Source organism: Seriola lalandi, unplaced genomic scaffold (assembly GCF_002814215.2).
Source record: "Seriola lalandi dorsalis isolate HSWRI2012SDOR001 ecotype SW California unplaced genomic scaffold, Sedor1 jcf7180002054682, whole genome shotgun sequence".
NCBI lineage: Eukaryota > Metazoa > Chordata > Actinopteri > Carangiformes > Carangidae > Seriola > Seriola lalandi.
Window position 1 is genome coordinate 908,667 of NW_019525235.1, and position 19,755 is coordinate 928,421.

The window sequence follows — 19,755 nt, forward strand, 5'->3', positions numbered from 1 at the left end:
CATGGCTCTGTCCAAAGGTAACAAAGTCCACCTACTATCACATCTAATGTACACCACTAAACACATTATTGTTGTTTGTTTTACTTGGACAAAAATCAAAGTGTAAAAACAACACATTGTGGTTTTACAGCAACAGTTATTTGTCAGAGAAAGCAGGAGGTTCCTGCACCATGCCAAAAATATCAGTAATAATAGTTCATACTAACGAGATACAACGTGTTAATTTGTGAGTTGCTGGTGTGTTTTACTGCGATTGGACTGAGTTCGACTAGCTGCTTCCTTTTGGCACAGACACGAGAGCAGTATTGATCTTCTCATCTACCTCCTGACAAAAACGCAAAAGCATGATTTCCAAAATGTCAAACTTTCTTTAAAATGTGCAACAGCAGTTAGGCACCAGCACTATAGAAATTCAGTCAAGATGATTTTATATAAAAACAGTTTATTGATTTATCAACAACTGCCAACTGTACAATCCTTAGGGATGATGACACGTGTATGCTACACAGTCTAACGTGTGTTTCTGCAGAGAACAGTCTTGTCTATGAGAAGACTGTGGTGGAATATTATGAATTACTGAAGAAAGCAAACAGAGCATACCCAAAATGTCAAATGTGGTAATGGCTTTGCCCGCCACCACCTAAGTAACCATGTAAGTCTTGCATATCAGTCACAGAGTCAAACAAGAGAGGCAATAATTAACTCTTACAGACTGATGACTAAACTTTGCTGGGTGGGGGAAAAAAATGAAGATTCATACAATAGTCAAGTCACCAGACTGAACTCAAGTCACAGCTGCTTCTCCATAAAACCCATCAGTCCTCCAATTGATAATCATCCATTTTAATGTTACTGAAAGCAGCCAGTGTTCAGGAATAGGTCTTCATTTCAAAGCTGAATTTCTGCTGATCAGGGCCAAAGGGTAGAAGTAACTGGAAACCATGATTTTCTCCATCATCCAGTTTGAAAAAAGGGCATTTCCAGAATTCTCCACTGCTAAAATCCATTGGACAAACGTCTGTGTTCTGTGTTACAGCAAATAGCGAAGAAAAAAAAAATCGTTGTCAAGGAGAAAAAAAATCCAAATTAGATTTCCGAAAAGGTCATTCTGGACAACGAACATGAAAAAAAAAGCAGAGGAGGGAAAAACTGAAATAGAATATCCTCTTACAAAGTCCTAATCTAATTTCCATCCCCAGAGGGGACAGAAAATCACGGAGAGAACAAGAAAGAACCATCACAAGCGTAACTGGACACCAAAATATAAATCTATAAAAGGCCTTTTATTACTCCATTATGTACACTTTTCACAGGACCTCCAAGGAGAAGCTCCAAAGTGAAGCGCCGCTTCTAGTTGTGTCATGGAACTTTATCTCCACATTAAAAAGGACGAATAAAAAAAGAAATATCCAACAAACAGAAAAACAGCAAGACATTATTTTCTTCTTAGTGCCTTGGGGAACTGCACTCACTGTACAAGTGTTAGCTGTATGAGTGAGGAGGGGCAGAGCCGAAAGACACGGCATCCAGGGCCACAACAGCACCAACGTCCATTTCAGTCTGGCACTGCCAAACTTCCTGCCCATCCACCCCGGGGCTGCAGGCAACATCCATGCTGTCTGTGTGAGGGAAGGTAGATGGAGGAAGAGTCTGTTGTTCATGAGCATGAACGTGCTCCGATCCAAAGCAGTCCGCTCTAGTAGATCACTTCATATACAGTGGCCTTCTTGTCACCAGAGCCTGTCACAATGTACTTGTCGTCTGTCGAGATGTCACAGCTCAGGACAGATGAGGATTCCTTGGACTGTTTCGAGAAAAGAAGATTAAAAAAACAAAAACATTTTAGTCTAGGAGGGAGTTAACATGCTCAACTACATTTGAAGTTAAGTGGAGAAGATTAGCTGACTACAGGGCAAGATTAGATTGCAGTGACATCAAGTTCTGGCCTGATGCCCCTCAAAAAGACTTCTTTGTCAGGTCAATAATTCAGGTTCAGTTTTCACTGATAGGAGAATCCTGTCAGGCAGCGGTCACTGTGCCCTTCCTCCCAGAGACAACTGTGCATACTTTTGGACTGGCTGCAGACACAGTGTATTGATCTGCATACCTGGAATATGCTGGCGCCATAAGGAGTCCTCCAAGCATTCAACAGATTGTCCTTCCCAGTGCTTACGAACCATTTACCTGCAAAGAAAACAACAGTGCAATCAGGCCTCCTTGAGCTACAAAGCGGAGAGAAAATTACCTACAAATGAAGAGTTGCCAGGTCTGTAACCTTCAGAACACAATAGACATTCAGACTGTAAAAAGGGCACTGCGGTTTTAGCACTAAATAAAATAGGTGAGACTAAGGCCACTCTGCGGTTAAGTTCAGTACAGTCAGCATTATCTCCCCCTCAATTTATGTGCGTGTGTTCATACCACAGTAGGCGAACTTGAGAGAGAGGACGCAGCTCTCGTGCAGGTGGAGCTGATATTTGTCAGGCTTTGAGTGGTGGAGCACCTCCACGTTGCTGCTCTCCATGCCCACAGCAAGCCACTCTCCAGTTGGACAGTAGCCCAAGGAGAAGATCTGGAAACGGGACAGAACAGTAATTACTGACAGTTCTGGGGCTAAAAAGGAAACCACCCTCTACAGTAGGTCTGTGGGTGTTATTTATCTCTTCTGTGTTGTACCTGTGAAGTGAAGTCATGCTGCTGCAGCTGTCGACCCTCCCTCAGATCCCAGGAGCGAACAGTGTTGTCAAGACCGCCTGTCCACAGCTTAGTGCCGTCATGGGATATGTCAATACAGCTAGCACCATCCGTATGACCCTGGAACTGCCTACAATCAAAGTCAGATGGCGCACAAACAATTATTGACATCCCCTTTTAAAATTACTCACACACACAGCAGCAAATTCTGTTGTGGGGCCAAAGCCCACCCAGAGTGAAAAAGTGTTTTCTTCCAACCTAACAAGAGTCTGGTTGTGCAGGTCCCACACGGCGATGTTTCCATCGCTGCAGCAGGAGAAGCAGACTTTGGCGTCGGGGCTGATGGCCAAGGCGTAACATGCCGGGGCTGAGGAGGTGAGCTCAGCCTTGATGCGCGGTGTCTGAGAGGCCAGATCCCAGATGGTCAATGTGCTGGCCTCGCCTCCGACAATCAATGTGCGGCCATCAGGCAGTAGCTTACAGGAGCGGATGTAGTTATCCCTGTTCTGTTGCACAGAGGACAAAGGGAATCAATTCATGTTCAGGGCAGTGGAGCTAGAGATATATCTGGGGAAAGAAGATGACATAATAAACCAACCTAAGGGTATTCTACAAACCTGCTCAAGTTTTTATTTCATTGCATTTATTCGGTTAGTTTAACATTTCAAGTGTAATTTTTTAGGAAAGGTTGTTTGATGTTTATCATTTTCTTCCTTGTTCAGTGCCAAACACTTTCTTCTATTTAACATAAACACTGAGTAAAAGCATCAGCTAAATTTGTGTACCAGTACATTTTCTCTCAAACTGTCACTGGGATGTGAGTCTGTTTTGGTCCTAATGTATAACAAAGGCTTATCCCTTCGTTAATGGTATGACGTTGTGCATAAACAATTTCTAACCTTTAAAACAACTGCACAAAAGTGTAAGTGTAAAAAAGAGCAAAATGTGAATCAGCAGCCTCCTCACCAGACAGTCCAGTTGGGACACAGGACTTTTGCTGCCGGGTTGGCTTATGTCCCAGATTTTAACGCAGCCTTTGCCACCAGTGTAGACATGACGTGTGGGGTTGCTAATTGTAACAGCGCAGACCACCTCGCCGTGGCTCAGTGTGTTGATCTGACGTGCGTGGCGGGGAATACCGGGGCCAATCAGGGCATCGGGTGGGAAGGGCACAGGCTGCATCTGACCATCTGCGCTGACATGGAAGGAGTAGGCGCTGTAGGAAGAGATGGAGCCGTGTTAGTGTCTAACATCTATGCTGTTTTTAAAAATGCATGAGTATAGCACCTTTGGTGAGACACTTACGGTTTGCCTCCAGAAATGGATGTGAGGCTTGCTGGAAGGCCTGGGGCTCTCATGTGGGTGTGAGGATCAAACCCCTGAAAGGTGACAAGAAAGATTTGAATAATGGATCTGTAACTGACCAGTCATCACAGCAAAATCCACACTGCGCTCTATGTGGTAGGTGATCCCCAAATATAGCTAAATAAAAGGGCAGGAAAAGGGTGTTACCATAGGGGAGCGTCCGTAGGCTGCAGCTGCTGCAGCGCTCATCTGAGGGGAGATGTGCAGACCAGCATACACACCAGGACTAGTCAGGCCTCCATTCATTTCATGATGACCCATCATTGCAAAGGGAGTAGGGTAAGAGCCTGCGATGGACAGAGGGGTACGCAAAGCTGGGGCTGCTACAGACAAAGACAGGAGAAGGATATCGGTATGTTAGCATAACAGTACATTGGGAAAGGATGGAAAAAGATTATCTCAGTTGCCATAGACGAAAGAGAATGGTACCAACCAAGAGCCTCCATGCCTGGTGGTTTGCCCAGGATGGGTCTGAGCCCGGGAGTGGAGCTGGTGCCAGGGGTGGGGGCATCGTTGCGGGGGGTGGGGGTGTTGGACTTGAGGCCAGGCGTGGAGGATTTGTCATTCTGCAAAGGGAACGAGAGAGCAAGCACATTCACAATCCCGGAAACCAGGCCCTGTGCAGACTGACAATTTGAGAGCAAACTGAACTTAATCCAATCTAATTCTGACAACCCTCATAGTCCTGCAGAGCCATAAACTGCTATTTATTCTAAAACCTATTATGGCCACAATGGAGATGGGGCCGTTTTTATCCCCTTACTGCTTTGGCTTTAATCTTTTAGTGAAGCAGAGGGGGGGAAAAAAAATCCTGGAATAGTTAAATACATTGAGCTATTAACAGAGAAGACCTAACTGATCCTGATGCGGGACAATATTATCCCTGACGTTTAGTCATGCACTTAAAGCACCGACAGCCATTCCTAATCCACTGCAGAAAACGTCCTAGATTTATTTGCACATATCCCTTTGCTCTCTCTCTGCAATTCTCATTTAAACCCCTTTCTGTCCTAGTTCGTTGGTAACTCTCTTGGTGTCTTACATGACTGAGCTCCTTGGCCTTGGAGGATGGGGTGCTTCCAGAGGACGCCACTGATGCAGGGCTGTTGGGTGTGTCCTTCTTTGGAGGGCGGGGCTTATCAATGCCATTTTCGGGTGGCGAGTGGGCTGGGCTTGCGCGTGGAGTGGCGGGGTCCTGGAGAAACACAACAATAGAGTTTCACATTGATGCAACAGCTTCATCTCACCACACGTCAATATTATTATCAATATCACGATCTCATGCTGCTTCGCTCACCTCATTAGACACATCTACCACAAGGTCATCACTTTTCTCTCCATCACTGTCCTGTAAAAATACAAAGAGTGGCAAGTTAGTCACCTCAGCAAATCTTTTTTTTTTTTTTTTTTTTTTTTCTTAAACGAAAGCTTTGAAAAACCAAAGGAGGGCTGCTGGAATACTTGAGCGTATTTCCAGAAATGTCTAACAATCCCTTTAAAGACTCACATATCTGCTCATGCTGTCCTTCTCTTCCACTTTGCGTTTCTTTGAGTCCAAACTGTAGTCAGAGGAGCTGCGATGCTTCTCACTGGCTGTGCGTAAGCTTTCTGATGGGGATATAGAGTTATTCTGCAAAGAGAAAACCCAAACACTTTATTAAGGGTTCCTCTTTCAATGTAAAAGAGAGCAGTGAGTCATTCATCCATTACAAATTCACAGAGAACACACTGTGCCAATCCAAACACTAAAAATGCCTCATTCATAAAACTATGGATGCGACAGACTCTTAAAATGCAGCTGTAGGCCAGCTCCAAACAGTACCCTGACACCAGCCAAGCCCAATCTCACACACAAGCCTGTCCCTGGCCACACAACAGAATGGGCCGTTATCTGAACTGAAAGGAGGAGGGCTTGTTTTCTGAGCTGGGCTCCCTCCTCCTCATAACTGGACAACAAACAGCCTCACAGGGACATGAGCAGTGTGTTGTGGCTGAACAGAGGGCCTTTTCTCTGGAGTCAGTCAGGCTAAGTACGAGAGAGAGAGAGAGGTGAGGAGAGACAGGGAGAAAGAAAGAGAGAGGGAGAGGAAGAGAAAGTGTATGTTGTGGGCATTGGGCATTGATTGCTGCAGCGCGCTTAGGCACCATGTCAGCTCAGGCTTTGAGCTCTGATAAAGCAAGAGAATCTATATCCTGCCAGTGGGCACGGCAGCGTGGGACTGACTGGTGCTTCTTCATGGAGCCCGCCTGCCCACACAAGCTGGGATAGCTCACTCCAGACGCCAGCAGAAAGGGAGGAACTAGGCAGGTGTCCAGCAGCTTTCATAGGAGTTTGCCATTTGCCTGTAACCTGCCAAGTTCTCCTGATTCTCTCTGTCCCTTCCTCTGAGGACCAAAGCAACAACATGGACTAAGTCAGCAGCAGCCCAGAGAGGTGGACAATGGCCGATGGACTAGCAGTCCGGGCAAAGAGCCACTGTCTGCATAATGGCTGACTTTTAAAGAGATGCTTAGCGTGACTCATTAACCAAAGTCACCACTCTGCTATCAGATGACCTGGGACAAGAGCACAGAAACAAAACAGGCCTGCTAATCGCCCCAGGAGTTCCATTTCTTCAGACATGACTGCACCCATTCAGCTGGCCCGGCCTACAGAAACACAATCTCACAGTCCCATCACAAGCCATCAGAGATCGCAGCCATTCAAATAAAATGCTTTAGCAGTTCCAGCCAGACGGGGTGGAGAGAAAGAAAACAAAACAATCCTCCATTTTTGTTCATAAATATTCATCACATGCCAAGGAGGAGAAAGAGTGAGATGGTAAACAAGGGAGACAGTAGAAGGGATCAAACAAATCCTTTAAGAAGGGGAAGTCCAAGTCTTTCTTTAAATGTGATGAAATTACAAGGCCTCTAATCTCTCCAGCATGATACCAGTCATTTCCCTTCTGGATTAAACACACAGGACTTATATTTCAAACTCTCTCTCTAATTAATAATTTTACTGAAAGCAGATTAAAACAGGCCATGAAAATAACACACTGGCATGCAGTTAGCAAGAACTTTGACTTGACATTTGCAGTGGAGACAAAAATGTGATGAATTAGAAAATGAATTATAAAACCACGACGCCCTGCAAAAAAGAAAATAAATAAATAAATAAATACAAATAGTTGCAATTTCGGACACTCACCGTGTTCTCTGTATTGCAGATATAACAATGGTGGCCAAGGTGATGATGAAACCAAGTGGAGCAAGAAGAGAAAAACAAGTCAGTTAGCATATCATAACAGATGCTTCTGGCTGAACGTGTGAGAATCGACTGCGGGGCACAAGGCCCCTCTTATCACCGTGTGTTGGAGCTGTTGAATAGCTTATACAGTCATGGGCTGGGAATGTACCAGCTCATTACCCAGACAGAATGTGAACAGACAGGATGTGCTCCTCACCTAAGGGCCCCAGGATTCTGCTCTAGAGAGTGAGAAGCACTCCGCACTAAATTGGTTTTTCCCTGTTTAACATCCATGTGATGTTAAAATTAATACACTTCTCAATTCTTCTAAACAAACTGGTTAAGCAGCTAACGCCTAATCGGACAGCCATATGTCTGAGTTGAACTCCTCACCTCTGTGTTCGAGATCATGATGGTTTTTCTCATCCTTCACTGGGAGGTGGGCTTGGCTGCCCAGGGCACCGAGCGCCAGCAGGCCTGATCCAGAGCCCGTCACAGGGGGTATGCCGGGCGGCTGCAGGCCTGAGGGGTGAGGTGGCAGCTGGACCGGAGGCCCGTGAGCTGCATGGGAGAGGTGCTGTGCCTGGAGCTGTTGTTGCTGTAAGCAGACAGGGAGATAGACAGACAGACACCGAGTGGGTCAGAGGGAAAAGGCAAGGCGAAACCACACACACTAAACATGAGGCTGATCAGTTAAACCCTAGATGATATTAGCACATTCACACATCTATTACTGTCGGGATCAGACAGCAATCCCCCTCAGTGCTATTTCCATACCAGGCCAGGGTGGCATAAGCCCTAGATCTGTGCTGAGGAGAGTAGACTAACAATCAACTGCTCAGCGCGTCTAACGCATGAGACGCAGGGCTCGAGACACTCAGTCACACAGCGTTAGTAGTGCATGATGAGCGGAAAACAAAATAAAAAATATTTTTCATTCTACATGTACGGAAAGGAGCAAAGCAAAGTCTGATTCGACCGCAGCTTAACGCAGAGGAAATATTTCACTTCAGGTAAACTAGCACATTTCATACTGCAGCACCACAGCACTCCAATGCCATCAGTGAGTTGAGCAATTCTCTGAAGGAACATGAAGCTGTGTAGGAATCTGTCAGCCTGTGGGCTAAACAACTACCTGCTTTTTAAACACTTCAAAAAACACAACCAGCGTCTATTTACTCCTCTCATATTCACGTTCCTGGATTAACAGAACATGAATCATTTGCACACCCAAACTTTAAGAGACGGAGGGAACACTAAGTGCTGGGAGCTGGCAATCCTTCCCTCTCACTCTGAGCATTCGAGTGTGTGTTTGTGTGTGCGTCCGGAAGGCTGCTCCGGGAGCCAGGACCAGGGGTCCCATGCTGGCACTCAGTCAACCCTCCAATATTCACCATCAATATTTGAAAGGCACAGGGAAATGGATGGGAGTTAAAAGGCACTCAGCATGGGAGTAAGCAGTTTAAAGCAAGGTTAAATAATACTTAGCTGAGACACCAATAAAAACATCAGCAATTTATTACCCGTCTACAAGCCAGCTGAATAATTCAGCAGCTGTTACAGCATGGACCTCCTCTCTTTTACAAGACAGACTTCAATCAGTGACCATTTATGGCCATTTCAGGCATATTAGGCACTTTGTAATGACTGGGTAGCGGTAGTGGTGCAACACATAAGCACTTCAACTACATTATTCTAACACGTAGTTAGAAATACTTTAACTCATTAGGAATTTGCTTTTAAATTCATTTTTTTAAAACCTAGATATTCAATCATGGGTGTTACAAAGGGCACATACTGCTCAAATATGTCTCCAAAAATCATATCTGCAGGGCGTTTTTAATTGCTTCTTGCTTTCTACATGATCTACCCTAGGGGTAGAGAGACTAGATTGAAAACTAGTGAGGTTTTTAACTTGCAACCTTGTCCTTTGCTCCACAGGACAGATGTCAATCCAATTACAAAATATACCCAGGGCAGAAAGAGTGAGGGAGAGAGAATGGAGAGCAAGAGCGAAAGTGAGTGTGTTATAATATTGTGTCCATGAGGGAAATTAAGGAGCCAGTTCATTGGCAGGGGAGAGCCATCCTTGCTCATTGTGTTTAATGAGGCACTGATGGGTAATATGCATGGTTGATCAGCAAGAGCCCTCATTAGAGGGCCATAAATGAAGACAATAATAAATAAAGAAAGGAGTCTGGCCTATTTCCTCTAATTTAATATTCCATGATAAAGACCGACTCTTTGCCCCTTTTTTCTCAGGCTGAATGTAGCTACAGGAGAAAAAAAAAAAACACACACACACACGCAGGCAAAACTGAGCAAATGTATTATGGTAGTCTCTAGTGTACTAACTAAACTAACTTGAGTGAAATGCATAGCACTTGGGCAGGAGAAGTGCCATGCAACATGCACAAGCCCGTCAAGCCCAGATGTATGCACAAACCAAGTCCATTAACACCAGCATGGCGCACACAATTATTTGTAGATGCCACTGACCATGAGAGCAGGGTAGGCAGCCTGCTGCTGCTGAAAAGGAGGACAGAAAATGGTCAGGGCTTCAGCTGCTCTAGATGCGCTCTCTCCATTATTATAAACTGAAATTGATGGGGTTACAGATAAAAGTCTTTTTTTACTCATTGTCTAACGCCCCTTTAAAACAAAGCCATAGAGTGGGTTTATCCAGGTGGCCACTTGCTGGGATAAAGGTGGGCTTATCTGAATATTTTTGTGTGTTTTCTAGTCAAACAGGAAGAACCACCAGTCAGGTTCATCTCAACGCAAGCAGCTGCCCTAGTTGCATCCTATTAATGGCCCTCAGCCCCATCAATAAGGCATGCAGCTGGCTCCTGGATGCTGCCTGTCTGCCTGGCACGCTCTTTCACCCCACCTTGCTTTACAATATGCATGAGGATTTTGGCATGCCTACAGAGCTTCTCCTCGATGAATAACTAATGGAAGGGTATTCGTAAAACATACAGTAGCTACATTTCCACCTCCTCTGACATGAGCAACCAGCGTGACTTGGGTGGCTGGACTGTTTCATAAAATAGGCCGAGCGCCAAATAGGACCATATACTAAAATCATGAATGGGCTCATCCAATACTTTATATAATGTAGATTTTTAATGCCATTAATTTGAAATTATGGACGAGGACCAACAGACTGCCACAGTGAAAGGATCGCAGCTACCAATTCAAAAGTACAGCAATATTCCCATATTATATTGTTCCAAATGTGAAAACACACACAAGGAGGAGCCACAAATCAAATTTGCTTTTCTTAGGGAACAACTGCCGCTTGCAGCTGCTCCGCTTTGGTGAAAGTGTAATAAAGCATCTGCTTCAGTCCAGCAGATAAAAAACAAACAGCTCTCCATCACCTCAAGACACCTACTCAGACAAATTCTAGGGAGCAATTATCCTGAAACAAAAGGTCACCAAGGGGGCATTAATTGAATTCCAATATGTGCCTCTAGTCATCAAGTCAGCGTTTTGGGCCGGCCTCTTATGCATGCTAAAGACTCTGCAAGATTCAACTGTAGTAATGAGATCACTGATAGCCTTAACTTTGTATTGAGAGTCAAACCAATCACTTCTCTTTTAAATGGGCAGGGTGAAAACAGCTGATCAATGAGGAGCAGATGGTGTTTGGAAGCAGTGATGAACGCCATGCATTACTGCTCAGTGCTGTGGTGTGCGAATAGAACTGTGCAGCGGAGCTGTGACTGCTGACTGCTGTCTGTACTGTCTCAGCGAGCTTGCAGCGCTGGCTGTGTTCTGCTCACCCTCAGCCTCCTAATTCCCACAGCTATCCAGGTCAGCAGTGAGGGATGAGGCTCCTCGTTAAAACCTTAGCCAATTAAAGCAATACAGGCCGCGAAGGGGATCTCAAGAGCTCTCAGGCTCGCATTTATAAACACACAACAAGGCAGTGAAGATGCCACTGAGACCAAAGCTGGAGCAACGGAGCAGCTCTTGAGGGCTACACTTGTTGTGTAAATATATTGGTGAAGAATATAGTTCTAAACTGGAAAAAATATATTAACACATTTAATTCAAGAAGAGGCAAATCTGCACTATAAATTTAGCAGGTGATGTATTAGATTAAATTACAGTTCAGACTAATTGGTGAAGGAACAAGACGTGGCTGTGAAAAAGTATCTTGATCATCTTATGTGCAGGTTTGCCTCTAGCCAAGGTCAAATAAAGGAATAAAAGGGGGTATACACACGGTGAGAGGCAGATTGGGAAGTCCACGTACCCCGATGATAGCATTCAGCTCGGTCATAGTCACCTGCTTAGCCCGCTCCACTGCCTGAGCAACCTGCTGTTGGTGCTGTGGGAAGACATTTACAAAAAAAAAAGATGATTGGGACAAGCTTACATCTATCACACACCCACACTCACTCATCCCACCACACTTATATGGGAATTTCACACTTAATTTTCATAGTGCTGCTGCAATTTAAAATTGAGGGCAAATGCTACACACAATTACTCCAAATTGCTTAACCTGAAAATGATTTGAAGTAGTATCTTTAGAATACAGGCAACAATAAGTAACTTTATTTTAGGACTTAACTGTGACACTGGTTCGGAGCCACATTCAAAACTCACCTCTTGTGACAGGAAAGGCATAATTTGAGCTAAAATTGCGTTGAGCCGCTTGGCAATCTCCGTCTGCAAAACAAAAGAGGAGCAAAATGAGACGGTAAAGTATGAAACAGACAGTGACTTCATATAACCCCGCCTTTAATGTTTACACCGATTAAGTCAATTGCTGCGGCAATCAGAACTGCTTGACTCAACATCCTCTAAACAGCGTGATATTGACATTTGAAATATTTAAAACATTAGGAGAGCCCAGGGGGATGGAGCACAGCTGTGCTGAGAGTGCACTCCATGCTAAACGGATATGAGCAGGCAGAGTGCTGCTGTGTTGAGAGGATCCTCTCTCACTCTGCCTTCCTTCCCCTCATCTGCAACTGCGCTGTCCTGCAGTTAACCTCCGAGTTAAACCATACAACCACACCCCAGGAAGTGAGGCCCACTAACCAGACTGCACTGTTTACTTACATGTGACAGTGTGAGCAATTTACATCAGGGGTTATAACTGCAAGTTGAGCAAAGACTACAAACCATAATGACCTCAAGGGCAACACACCTCAAATCTATGATCAATACCATTAGAAAACAACTACCAGCCTGTAAGTGTTAAGAGTGCAGTGCTAGACCTCTGCCTTTCCAAGACTGAAGGCCAGGCCATTTCTCATTGCAATCAGCTGCCCAGCCCACCACCCTCCCAACCTCCCATCCATCCACAGAGCCCTGCCTCCATTCTTCTGCTTGTCTACCAACTGCCATGGCAACGGCTGCAACCCTATCTTGCTGGGATCATTATGCAAATGGCACCTCTGCTTGACCGTAACAGGCTTTAAAATCATATTACGTGCTTGGAGGCAGGTCATTAAATTGAATTTTCAGCCTGTCGATCACATGAACGTAGCAAATGAATGGTGGATAAAAAGAGCAATGGGAGGAGGTGTGCAGAGGGGGGTGTGATCCACCCCCCCCGTAAAAACACTGCACAGCCAGCTTGCTCTGCCTCCTTCTTCTTCCAGGGATGGGAGATGAGACTCTCAGGTTCAAGCTCAGCACTGGGAGCAGAAAAATAACAGTGCCAAAGCTACATCATCTATGGAATTTATGAGCTGCAGTTCAACCCAGGGCCACTGCGGAACACAAACACATCACAGGGATTTTCTCCGATTTTTCATTTGGAGCAGCACACACAATGTACTTTGCAGACTGCCAGCTTATTTATTACACATGGCAGAAATGCCAGGCAGTTTTGGCAGCCAGACATATTACCTCTGAACAGAGCCAGAGAGATTGGAGAGTAATGTCCAACAGAACGAGACCTGCTGACCCGAGCTGCAACATGGATAGCCACTTAGCTGGGCAAGCCAGCAGGACAAACAACAGGCTAAAGATGAAATATCAGATGAAACAAAGTAAACCCTGGGATCAGAGGCAATAATGTGAGACAAATATGTAGCATGTGTTACAGAAAGTACAACAGTCCATAAGATAATACTGATTATAACTTGATTACTGTGTGCAGAAAACTCCAGTCTTCTCTGACACACAATAAATGAGATCTACAACCAGTGAAGCAATGAAAGGGTTAGATAAAGGTTTTATGGGCATTAGTATTAATGCAATGTAGTAAGTGCTCTAGCAAGAGCTCAAGAAGGCCCACAGAACAAGTCGAAAAGCTACAGAGCCAGTATAATCCATGTTTGTTGAGATAAGCCATGTCAATAGCAGTCGAACATTTGACAGGATTTGTGGAAGCGCACAGTCCATTCCTATGTAGCTTAGTGTCATGGTGACAGCTGGCTAGGAAAGGTCAGGAGGTGCCTGATCCACTGTGCCCTAAACAACTGGCACACTCTACAGTCTCACAACACAACATGTAAATACATGGAAAAGGCATCAACTCAGCTCGCCACTGCTGTCAAAATAGATACAGTGCAGTGCTGGGAGTACTTTTTTTTGTTCTGCTGGCAGATAAAAATGGGGCTGTTGCCACTTTAAGTAGATGACAGCTTGGCCCTTGAGAGGCCAGCTTTGCGCTGCTGCTACACAATTACAGGTACTCGGACCTGTGTAGCACCACTTTAAGAGCACTCTCAGGCTGGCTTGTCAATGGTGTGCAGAAAGGTATTCGCCTGTTGCTATCAGCAGTGGTAAAATGGAGTCGAGACACTGATGAGTATTAAATACGGAGGGAAACAACGGGTGGCTCTGGTCACATGATCCATCTATAAACAATACTTGACTAGCCAGATTTAAAGGGCCTCCCAATTGTCCAAGATGACAGCAACTCATGTTTCCACTAAACTGAGATGTTGCAAACGGCCTTCGAGCCGTTGTTAATGTGAAGAAAATCCAGAATAAATTTCGATTTGGCATTTAACGTTATCAGTATTGATCTCAGTCATGCCGAAGGCCTGCCTAAATGGATGCATGAGTCATTAGCATGATTAACCTTGTCAGCTGCAGCAGTCGGTCAGCTGATTTCGAGTCCAAAAGATGACTTCAATCTTAAAACAATAAACTTTCTAACAAAAACAGCATAAAACCAGAACCTTCTTCATTGTGCCACATCTTCAAATGTAATAGCTTCATGTTTATTTAAGTGGATCTGACACCCAACAGTTCACACCCTGTAATTATTAAAGTCCAGTCCAGTCCCACATGACAGACTGGGGATATGGGAGCGTTGATGGTTTGGAGAGCCACAAGTTTCTCCAACTACTTTTCACTGCACGCCTCTTTTGTATGAGCACTGCTGACAGTCCGCTGGCTGACCATGTTTGCTTTGACCCTGACTATGGCAGATAGTTTGCTACTTAGCAAATGCTTCCCACAGCCATGGGTCTCATGTCTGCGTTACGACTACAGATAACAGCCAGATTCTGATTGAGCCTCACCGGCACCCAGGCCCATAAACCCCGTTCAGCTCTTGGAAACAAGCACCAGATGATGGTAATTACTAGCTGACATCACGCAGTAGAAATTAGCTGTTTGCATCTACAGACTGTCACGTCTGATAGAGAGGGATCAGATAACACCGCCACATCAGTCCATTTGAGCTGTGTCGGTGTGTGAATTCTGAAATGTGAATTATGTCCCTGCACAGTAATGAAAAAGGCACATTTAGAGGAATGGATTTCCCCACTATGGAATAAATCTCCTGGCAGGAAAATAATATGCCTATGTGCATCCAATAATCCATCCCAACCCTGCCTGTTAACCACTCCCCGTCCTCTCCTCCTCCCCCGCCTGAGCCGTAAGCTGGGGGAGTCTGCATGGACGGGCCCACACTGTTTGCTCACAAACACTCCGTTCAGCAGGTTAGGGCCCCACTGATGAATTATTCAAGCGCTTCCATCAGCTCTGTTGAGGTTCCTGATAAAAGTCAGGCGCTAAAATGGATCAGTCGATTAACCTGTTTACACAGAGCTGGGCTGTTGCCCCTCCCCCAGCTCTATTCTCCAACTTGTCTCCGGCTCCCACCCCCTCCTCTTCCCTCTGGTTGGCGATAAGTGCCTGACAGAAGCTATCAGAGCGACCCGAGCCCTGACAGACATGTGGCAGTGTGACACACAGCCCAGACACTGATAGATCACCCTACCACACCAATCCGCCATGCCTCCAATGCTGTCATTAACCAAGCAAGGCTGTGGCAAGAGTGGGGACAGCCTTGCTGTTTTAAGAGCATGAGAATCTCAGGATTACACATTCATACCATCTTTATCTCTTCAGGCATCAGTGTGATTGATCAGTGGAGCAATACGTGATAGGATCTTTTGATGAAGATAAGGGCACAATAAATGACAAAAGGACTTTTGCCCCCGTCTTGTAATTACAGTTCCTCTTAAGAAGAAATACTGACCTTTCAGCAATCCTCTCCTTTTAATCATTATAAGTCAAAGGCCGAGCCTGCCAAAGTCTACCTTTAATCTTATCAAAAGGCTGAGACAAATCCTGTCTTTACACCACTTGTAAATTTCAAAAAAGTCTCACAGCAATTATGCAAGTTGTGATACAAGTTTGCTGCCTTGTTTGTTTGCAATAGATCCGTCTGTTTACAGCCTATTACCGTTACTCAGTTCAGTTCACAGCCTATAAGCGGCTCCTCCTGGGTCTCACATCCCCTGACGTTGTGGAAAACCACTGAGCTGAAAAATATGAGGAACATGACGGTACCTACCTGTTTGTGCATCTCTATGTTCAGCCCGTAGGACATCTCATAATACTGGAATGAAAGCAAAGATTTAGATTCTGATTAATGACACTGATAAAGTTGCATTTACAATCAAGCTGTGCTAAATGTTAAAAAAGTAATTCTTACAGAAGTAGCTTTTGTTTTGTTTTTTTTGAGTCATAATCATGATTTCAAAATAATATAGACACAGTGTATAGCTACTCAATATTTCAGTTGATCTCTGTACTAATTACACCATCACATGGTTTTGAACAGTATGACTGAAACCAAACACAATCCAGCTTCTGTGGGTAAATGTGATGAACTACAATCCGAAAAAAAAAAAAAAGTTCTTTGAGCAGCTGACAGCAAATATCCGATAAATCAATATTTTGTTGTTTATAGTGTGGGCACAGAGAAGAGAGGGTTAGATTTATTGATCACCATCTGAAGCTCTCAGATCTCGAGGATGTCTGTTTACTTAGCGTAACGTGATTGCTCAACACTCTTGATATTTCAAGCCAGGTCAGTCTGTCTGGTTGAAATGTAATCCGTGGAGCCCACAAGTGGCAGCCAGGGCAGAAATGGCTTTCCAGTCAGCGTCTATTTGATGAGGCCAATGCATTATTCAGTCCATTAGCTTCTTTGAAAATTACTCTCAAACAAGAGAGCCATTCTGTCTGAGATCAGAGCCCCACAGCCGTAGCGTAACCTGACACCCAGTGCTGGCTGTGGTATACTTCTCTACATGTTTACCTAACCTCCTCCCTGTCAGGCTGACATGTTGTTTTCCTGTGAAAAGAATGTTTAACTTAAGCCTGCATGTATTGGTTTAAGTCATCCCCGGTGTGTTTACCTGGGACAACAGAGTACACTTCCACAGAAGAACCTTCAGATTGTGTCACGTCTCAACTAAATTCCCGCATCATAGGCACACCTATGTTTTTCCAAATGGTTGCTAAATTGAAAGCCAATAATTAAGGTTTACACAAAACAAAGATCGACTTATTGCGAAGTCAACTGCAGCATGTTCCACGTCCTCCATTTTGTTTGCCGTGGTGCGGTTTCCCACACACAGCTCTGGCCCTCCACCATCAGCTCACACCTAATTTATGGCCATGCATATGTCTGAGCGTGGAGTCTCCTAGGAGAATAATCAGATCAGCACACACAGAGGGCAACGCTGCAGTCGACCCTTGGAGATCAGGGGCGCTCTATAATGGAGCCTCAGCACACTGCCGCCTGCCTGTCAGGAAGAGCTTCTCCGTAACAACCAGCTACATCAAACCCCCCTGGGGGCTTTCACAGGCCTGTACCTGACACTCAACCCGCCCTAACCACCACACAGGTGATCACAATAGCCTGTCTCGCTCCACCCCAACTAGATCTTCAACAAGCCTTGCAATTTGGAACCATAATTGCTCCCTATTGTAACATAATCTTACCATGACATAGTGGCGCTGCATCTCTGTCTTCTCATTGGCCAGTTTGTCATACTCCACCTTAAGACTAAAATAGAAGACAAGGTGTCAATTTCAGGCGTCTCTATCACTTCAATAACACACTCACACTTAACCAGTTGACAGCAGTGTATGGAGGATAAAAAAAAACTGCTTTCCTTTTTCATTCCTGCAGGAGTCAACAACCAAATATTAGCCGTAACCTTTACTATTCAATAGAGAGTAAATGTTGACTCTGCCATACTTTGGTGATATTCTTTGTATTCATTACCTGTGATATTGGGCTTGCAGGAACTGAAATTCATCTTTAATCCTGTCACAAGACTCTGCTACGGTGAATTTGAAGCCAGGCTGACCGGGCTGATGTGGAGGCTGAAAGAAGGTTGTCAAAAAGAAATCACATCAGTCTAGTAACAGTAACAGTTATTCATCATTTTCTGCATTATGTCCCATCCTGCCTAATAGTTCTCACATTAGAATACTTTGAAGATCATATCTCCTCTGCAGTAAAGTAACACAAGTAACACATTACCAGACTAAGCAGGTGGGTCTGCTTTACACCCCCAGAAGCTAATAAAACTAACATAAAAAAGCTTCCACACTGAAAATGAAATCCAGTTTCAAAAATGAATAAAAACCACCACCTGTCCTCATATTCAGCAGAGTCATATGTTAGTGCATGGCTGAGTAAACATCTCCAGGCATGCAAACCATCTGCATCCATTTACCACTAAGTGCACATTCTGATGTAGCATAAATGCATTGTAATATGACCATAAAGAAATTTGATGAGCTGCAATTATAAGGTGGAAAACGCTTTGCGGGGCAGATTCAGTGGGAATCAGCACAGTCAGGCACCATGTCAACATCAGTGTTGTCACATAAATATGTGAGCTATAGTAAGTATAGAGGAAGCGCTTCTTACCGGATGTCGGCCTTGTGGATACATCTTGAAATGTATCCTTTGTTTATCTCTCCAGTGTGCAGGTCCTTTGGCAAAATGGTTCAAATTTGCTCACAGCCACGCCAGCCTCAGCAGACAGGGGTGGGGGGTAGGGGAGGTCGTGAAAACCCTGTGTTGAAAAATGACGCGGTTTAATCTATAGACGAAAAAAAACCCCAACACAATACAGTTCACGTTGTTTGCCAATAAGTAGTCAGAACACCAAAGTAGTCCCAGTTAGTGTAGGCAGGTACAGCAATTTAAAAAAGCAGCACTAGTCCCGCGCTTCTGTCTTCTTGATGACCTTATTCGGTCAGTGGTCAGCGATACAGTCAATATACAAAAATATCTCAATTTATAATTTAAACTGATGCAAACACAACACGGGTCAAACAACGAGGCTACTTTTCCTCCGTGGAATTTACATGTTCGCATCAAATCCGCTTGTTGTTGACTCTAATCTTGACCGATGTTCGTCAAATGATCAAAACCCCGCTCTAGGACGTCTACAGGCCGGTCAGAGCCGACAGCAGCTGGCTTCTACCTACTGTTTGACTCGGCGGAAAGCAGTGGAAGCGGTGCGCTGTTGAGCGTACGCCCCAAAAAAAAACTGAAAAAGAAACAGCTCTAAATACATACCCGTACGTGCGTGCTAACCGTCCGTCCGACTTTTGTTCCTGAAGAAAAAACAGAGCAGGCTGTAATTCATGCGTTTAATCCCTCGTAATGTAAGCGTGGTGGACGCAGATCTCGACAAGCATCCTCTCTCTCTTTCTCTCTCTCTCTCCGGAGCGCACCCAGCCAGACTGGGGGAGCAGTTGGGAGAAAATTTGGTGCGGTCGGGCTCGATTAAACTACTTTATTCTCCGCCGCGAACCTCCGAGGAATGTGCGCCTTTTGTGGCTGGTTAATCCCAAAAAAGAGAAAAAAATATATGGGCTATATATATATAAATATGCTTCCAAAATCTGTCTTCCGACTCGAGTAGGTTGGAGATTCTTTAAAAGCGTAACATGGTACTCTCCACAATCTCGCATTTCCCCCAGTTGTCCAGCTTACCCCGGTTGCCACACACAGGCAGCAGGGCTGAACTGCCGTGAAAGCGCCTATCTGTCCAATCGGATTAGTCGGAAGGAATACGGTCACATCTGCCTATCGGAGAGCGACAGCCCCCACGTGGGGTGCAACGATACATGACATCATCCCGCGGATCCACAAGGCATCATCCGTCCGTCCCACCGTGTACAACAACAACAGCAGGCATTGATGTGCCGACGGTGAT

The 19,755-nt window shown here is 44.8% G+C and overlaps 1 protein-coding gene across 1 annotated transcript; it reads right to left on the minus strand.

The window, feature by feature from the left end:
- Window positions 1-422: 422 nt before the first annotated feature.
- Window positions 423-19,548, minus strand: tle3a (TLE family member 3, transcriptional corepressor a). The gene is made up of 22 exons (XM_087178263.1): window positions 19,113-19,548; window positions 18,456-18,603; window positions 17,802-17,902; window positions 17,516-17,579; window positions 16,077-16,121; window positions 11,912-11,974; window positions 11,526-11,630; window positions 9,791-9,820; window positions 7,685-7,889; window positions 7,253-7,260; window positions 5,567-5,689; window positions 5,357-5,407; window positions 5,102-5,254; window positions 4,493-4,625; window positions 4,207-4,382; window positions 4,000-4,073; window positions 3,661-3,910; window positions 2,953-3,200; window positions 2,677-2,824; window positions 2,422-2,572; window positions 2,108-2,184; window positions 423-1,804 (listed from the first exon to the last, which is right to left on the minus strand). The coding sequence occupies exons 2-22, from the start codon at window positions 18,477-18,479 to the stop codon at window positions 1,697-1,699; spliced, it is 2,337 nt and encodes a 778-aa protein (XP_087034389.1). The 5' UTR covers window positions 18,480-18,603; window positions 19,113-19,548; the 3' UTR covers window positions 423-1,696.
- Between the last annotated feature and the right edge of the window lie 207 nt (window positions 19,549-19,755).

Bases quoted from the DNA above. Each gene is read 5' to 3' on its own strand.
- tle3a (XM_087178263.1), bottom strand. From the start codon at position 18,479: ATGTATCCACAAGGCCGACATCCG. The intron at 4,626-5,101 runs GTAAGACACCAA...TTCCCTTTGCAG, and splicing joins AGGCCAAGGAGCTCAGTCAT to AATGACAAATCCTCCACGCC. The intron at 2,825-2,952 runs GTTGGAAGAAAA...CTTTGATTGTAG, and splicing joins CACAACCAGACTCTTGTTAG to GCAGTTCCAGGGTCATACGG.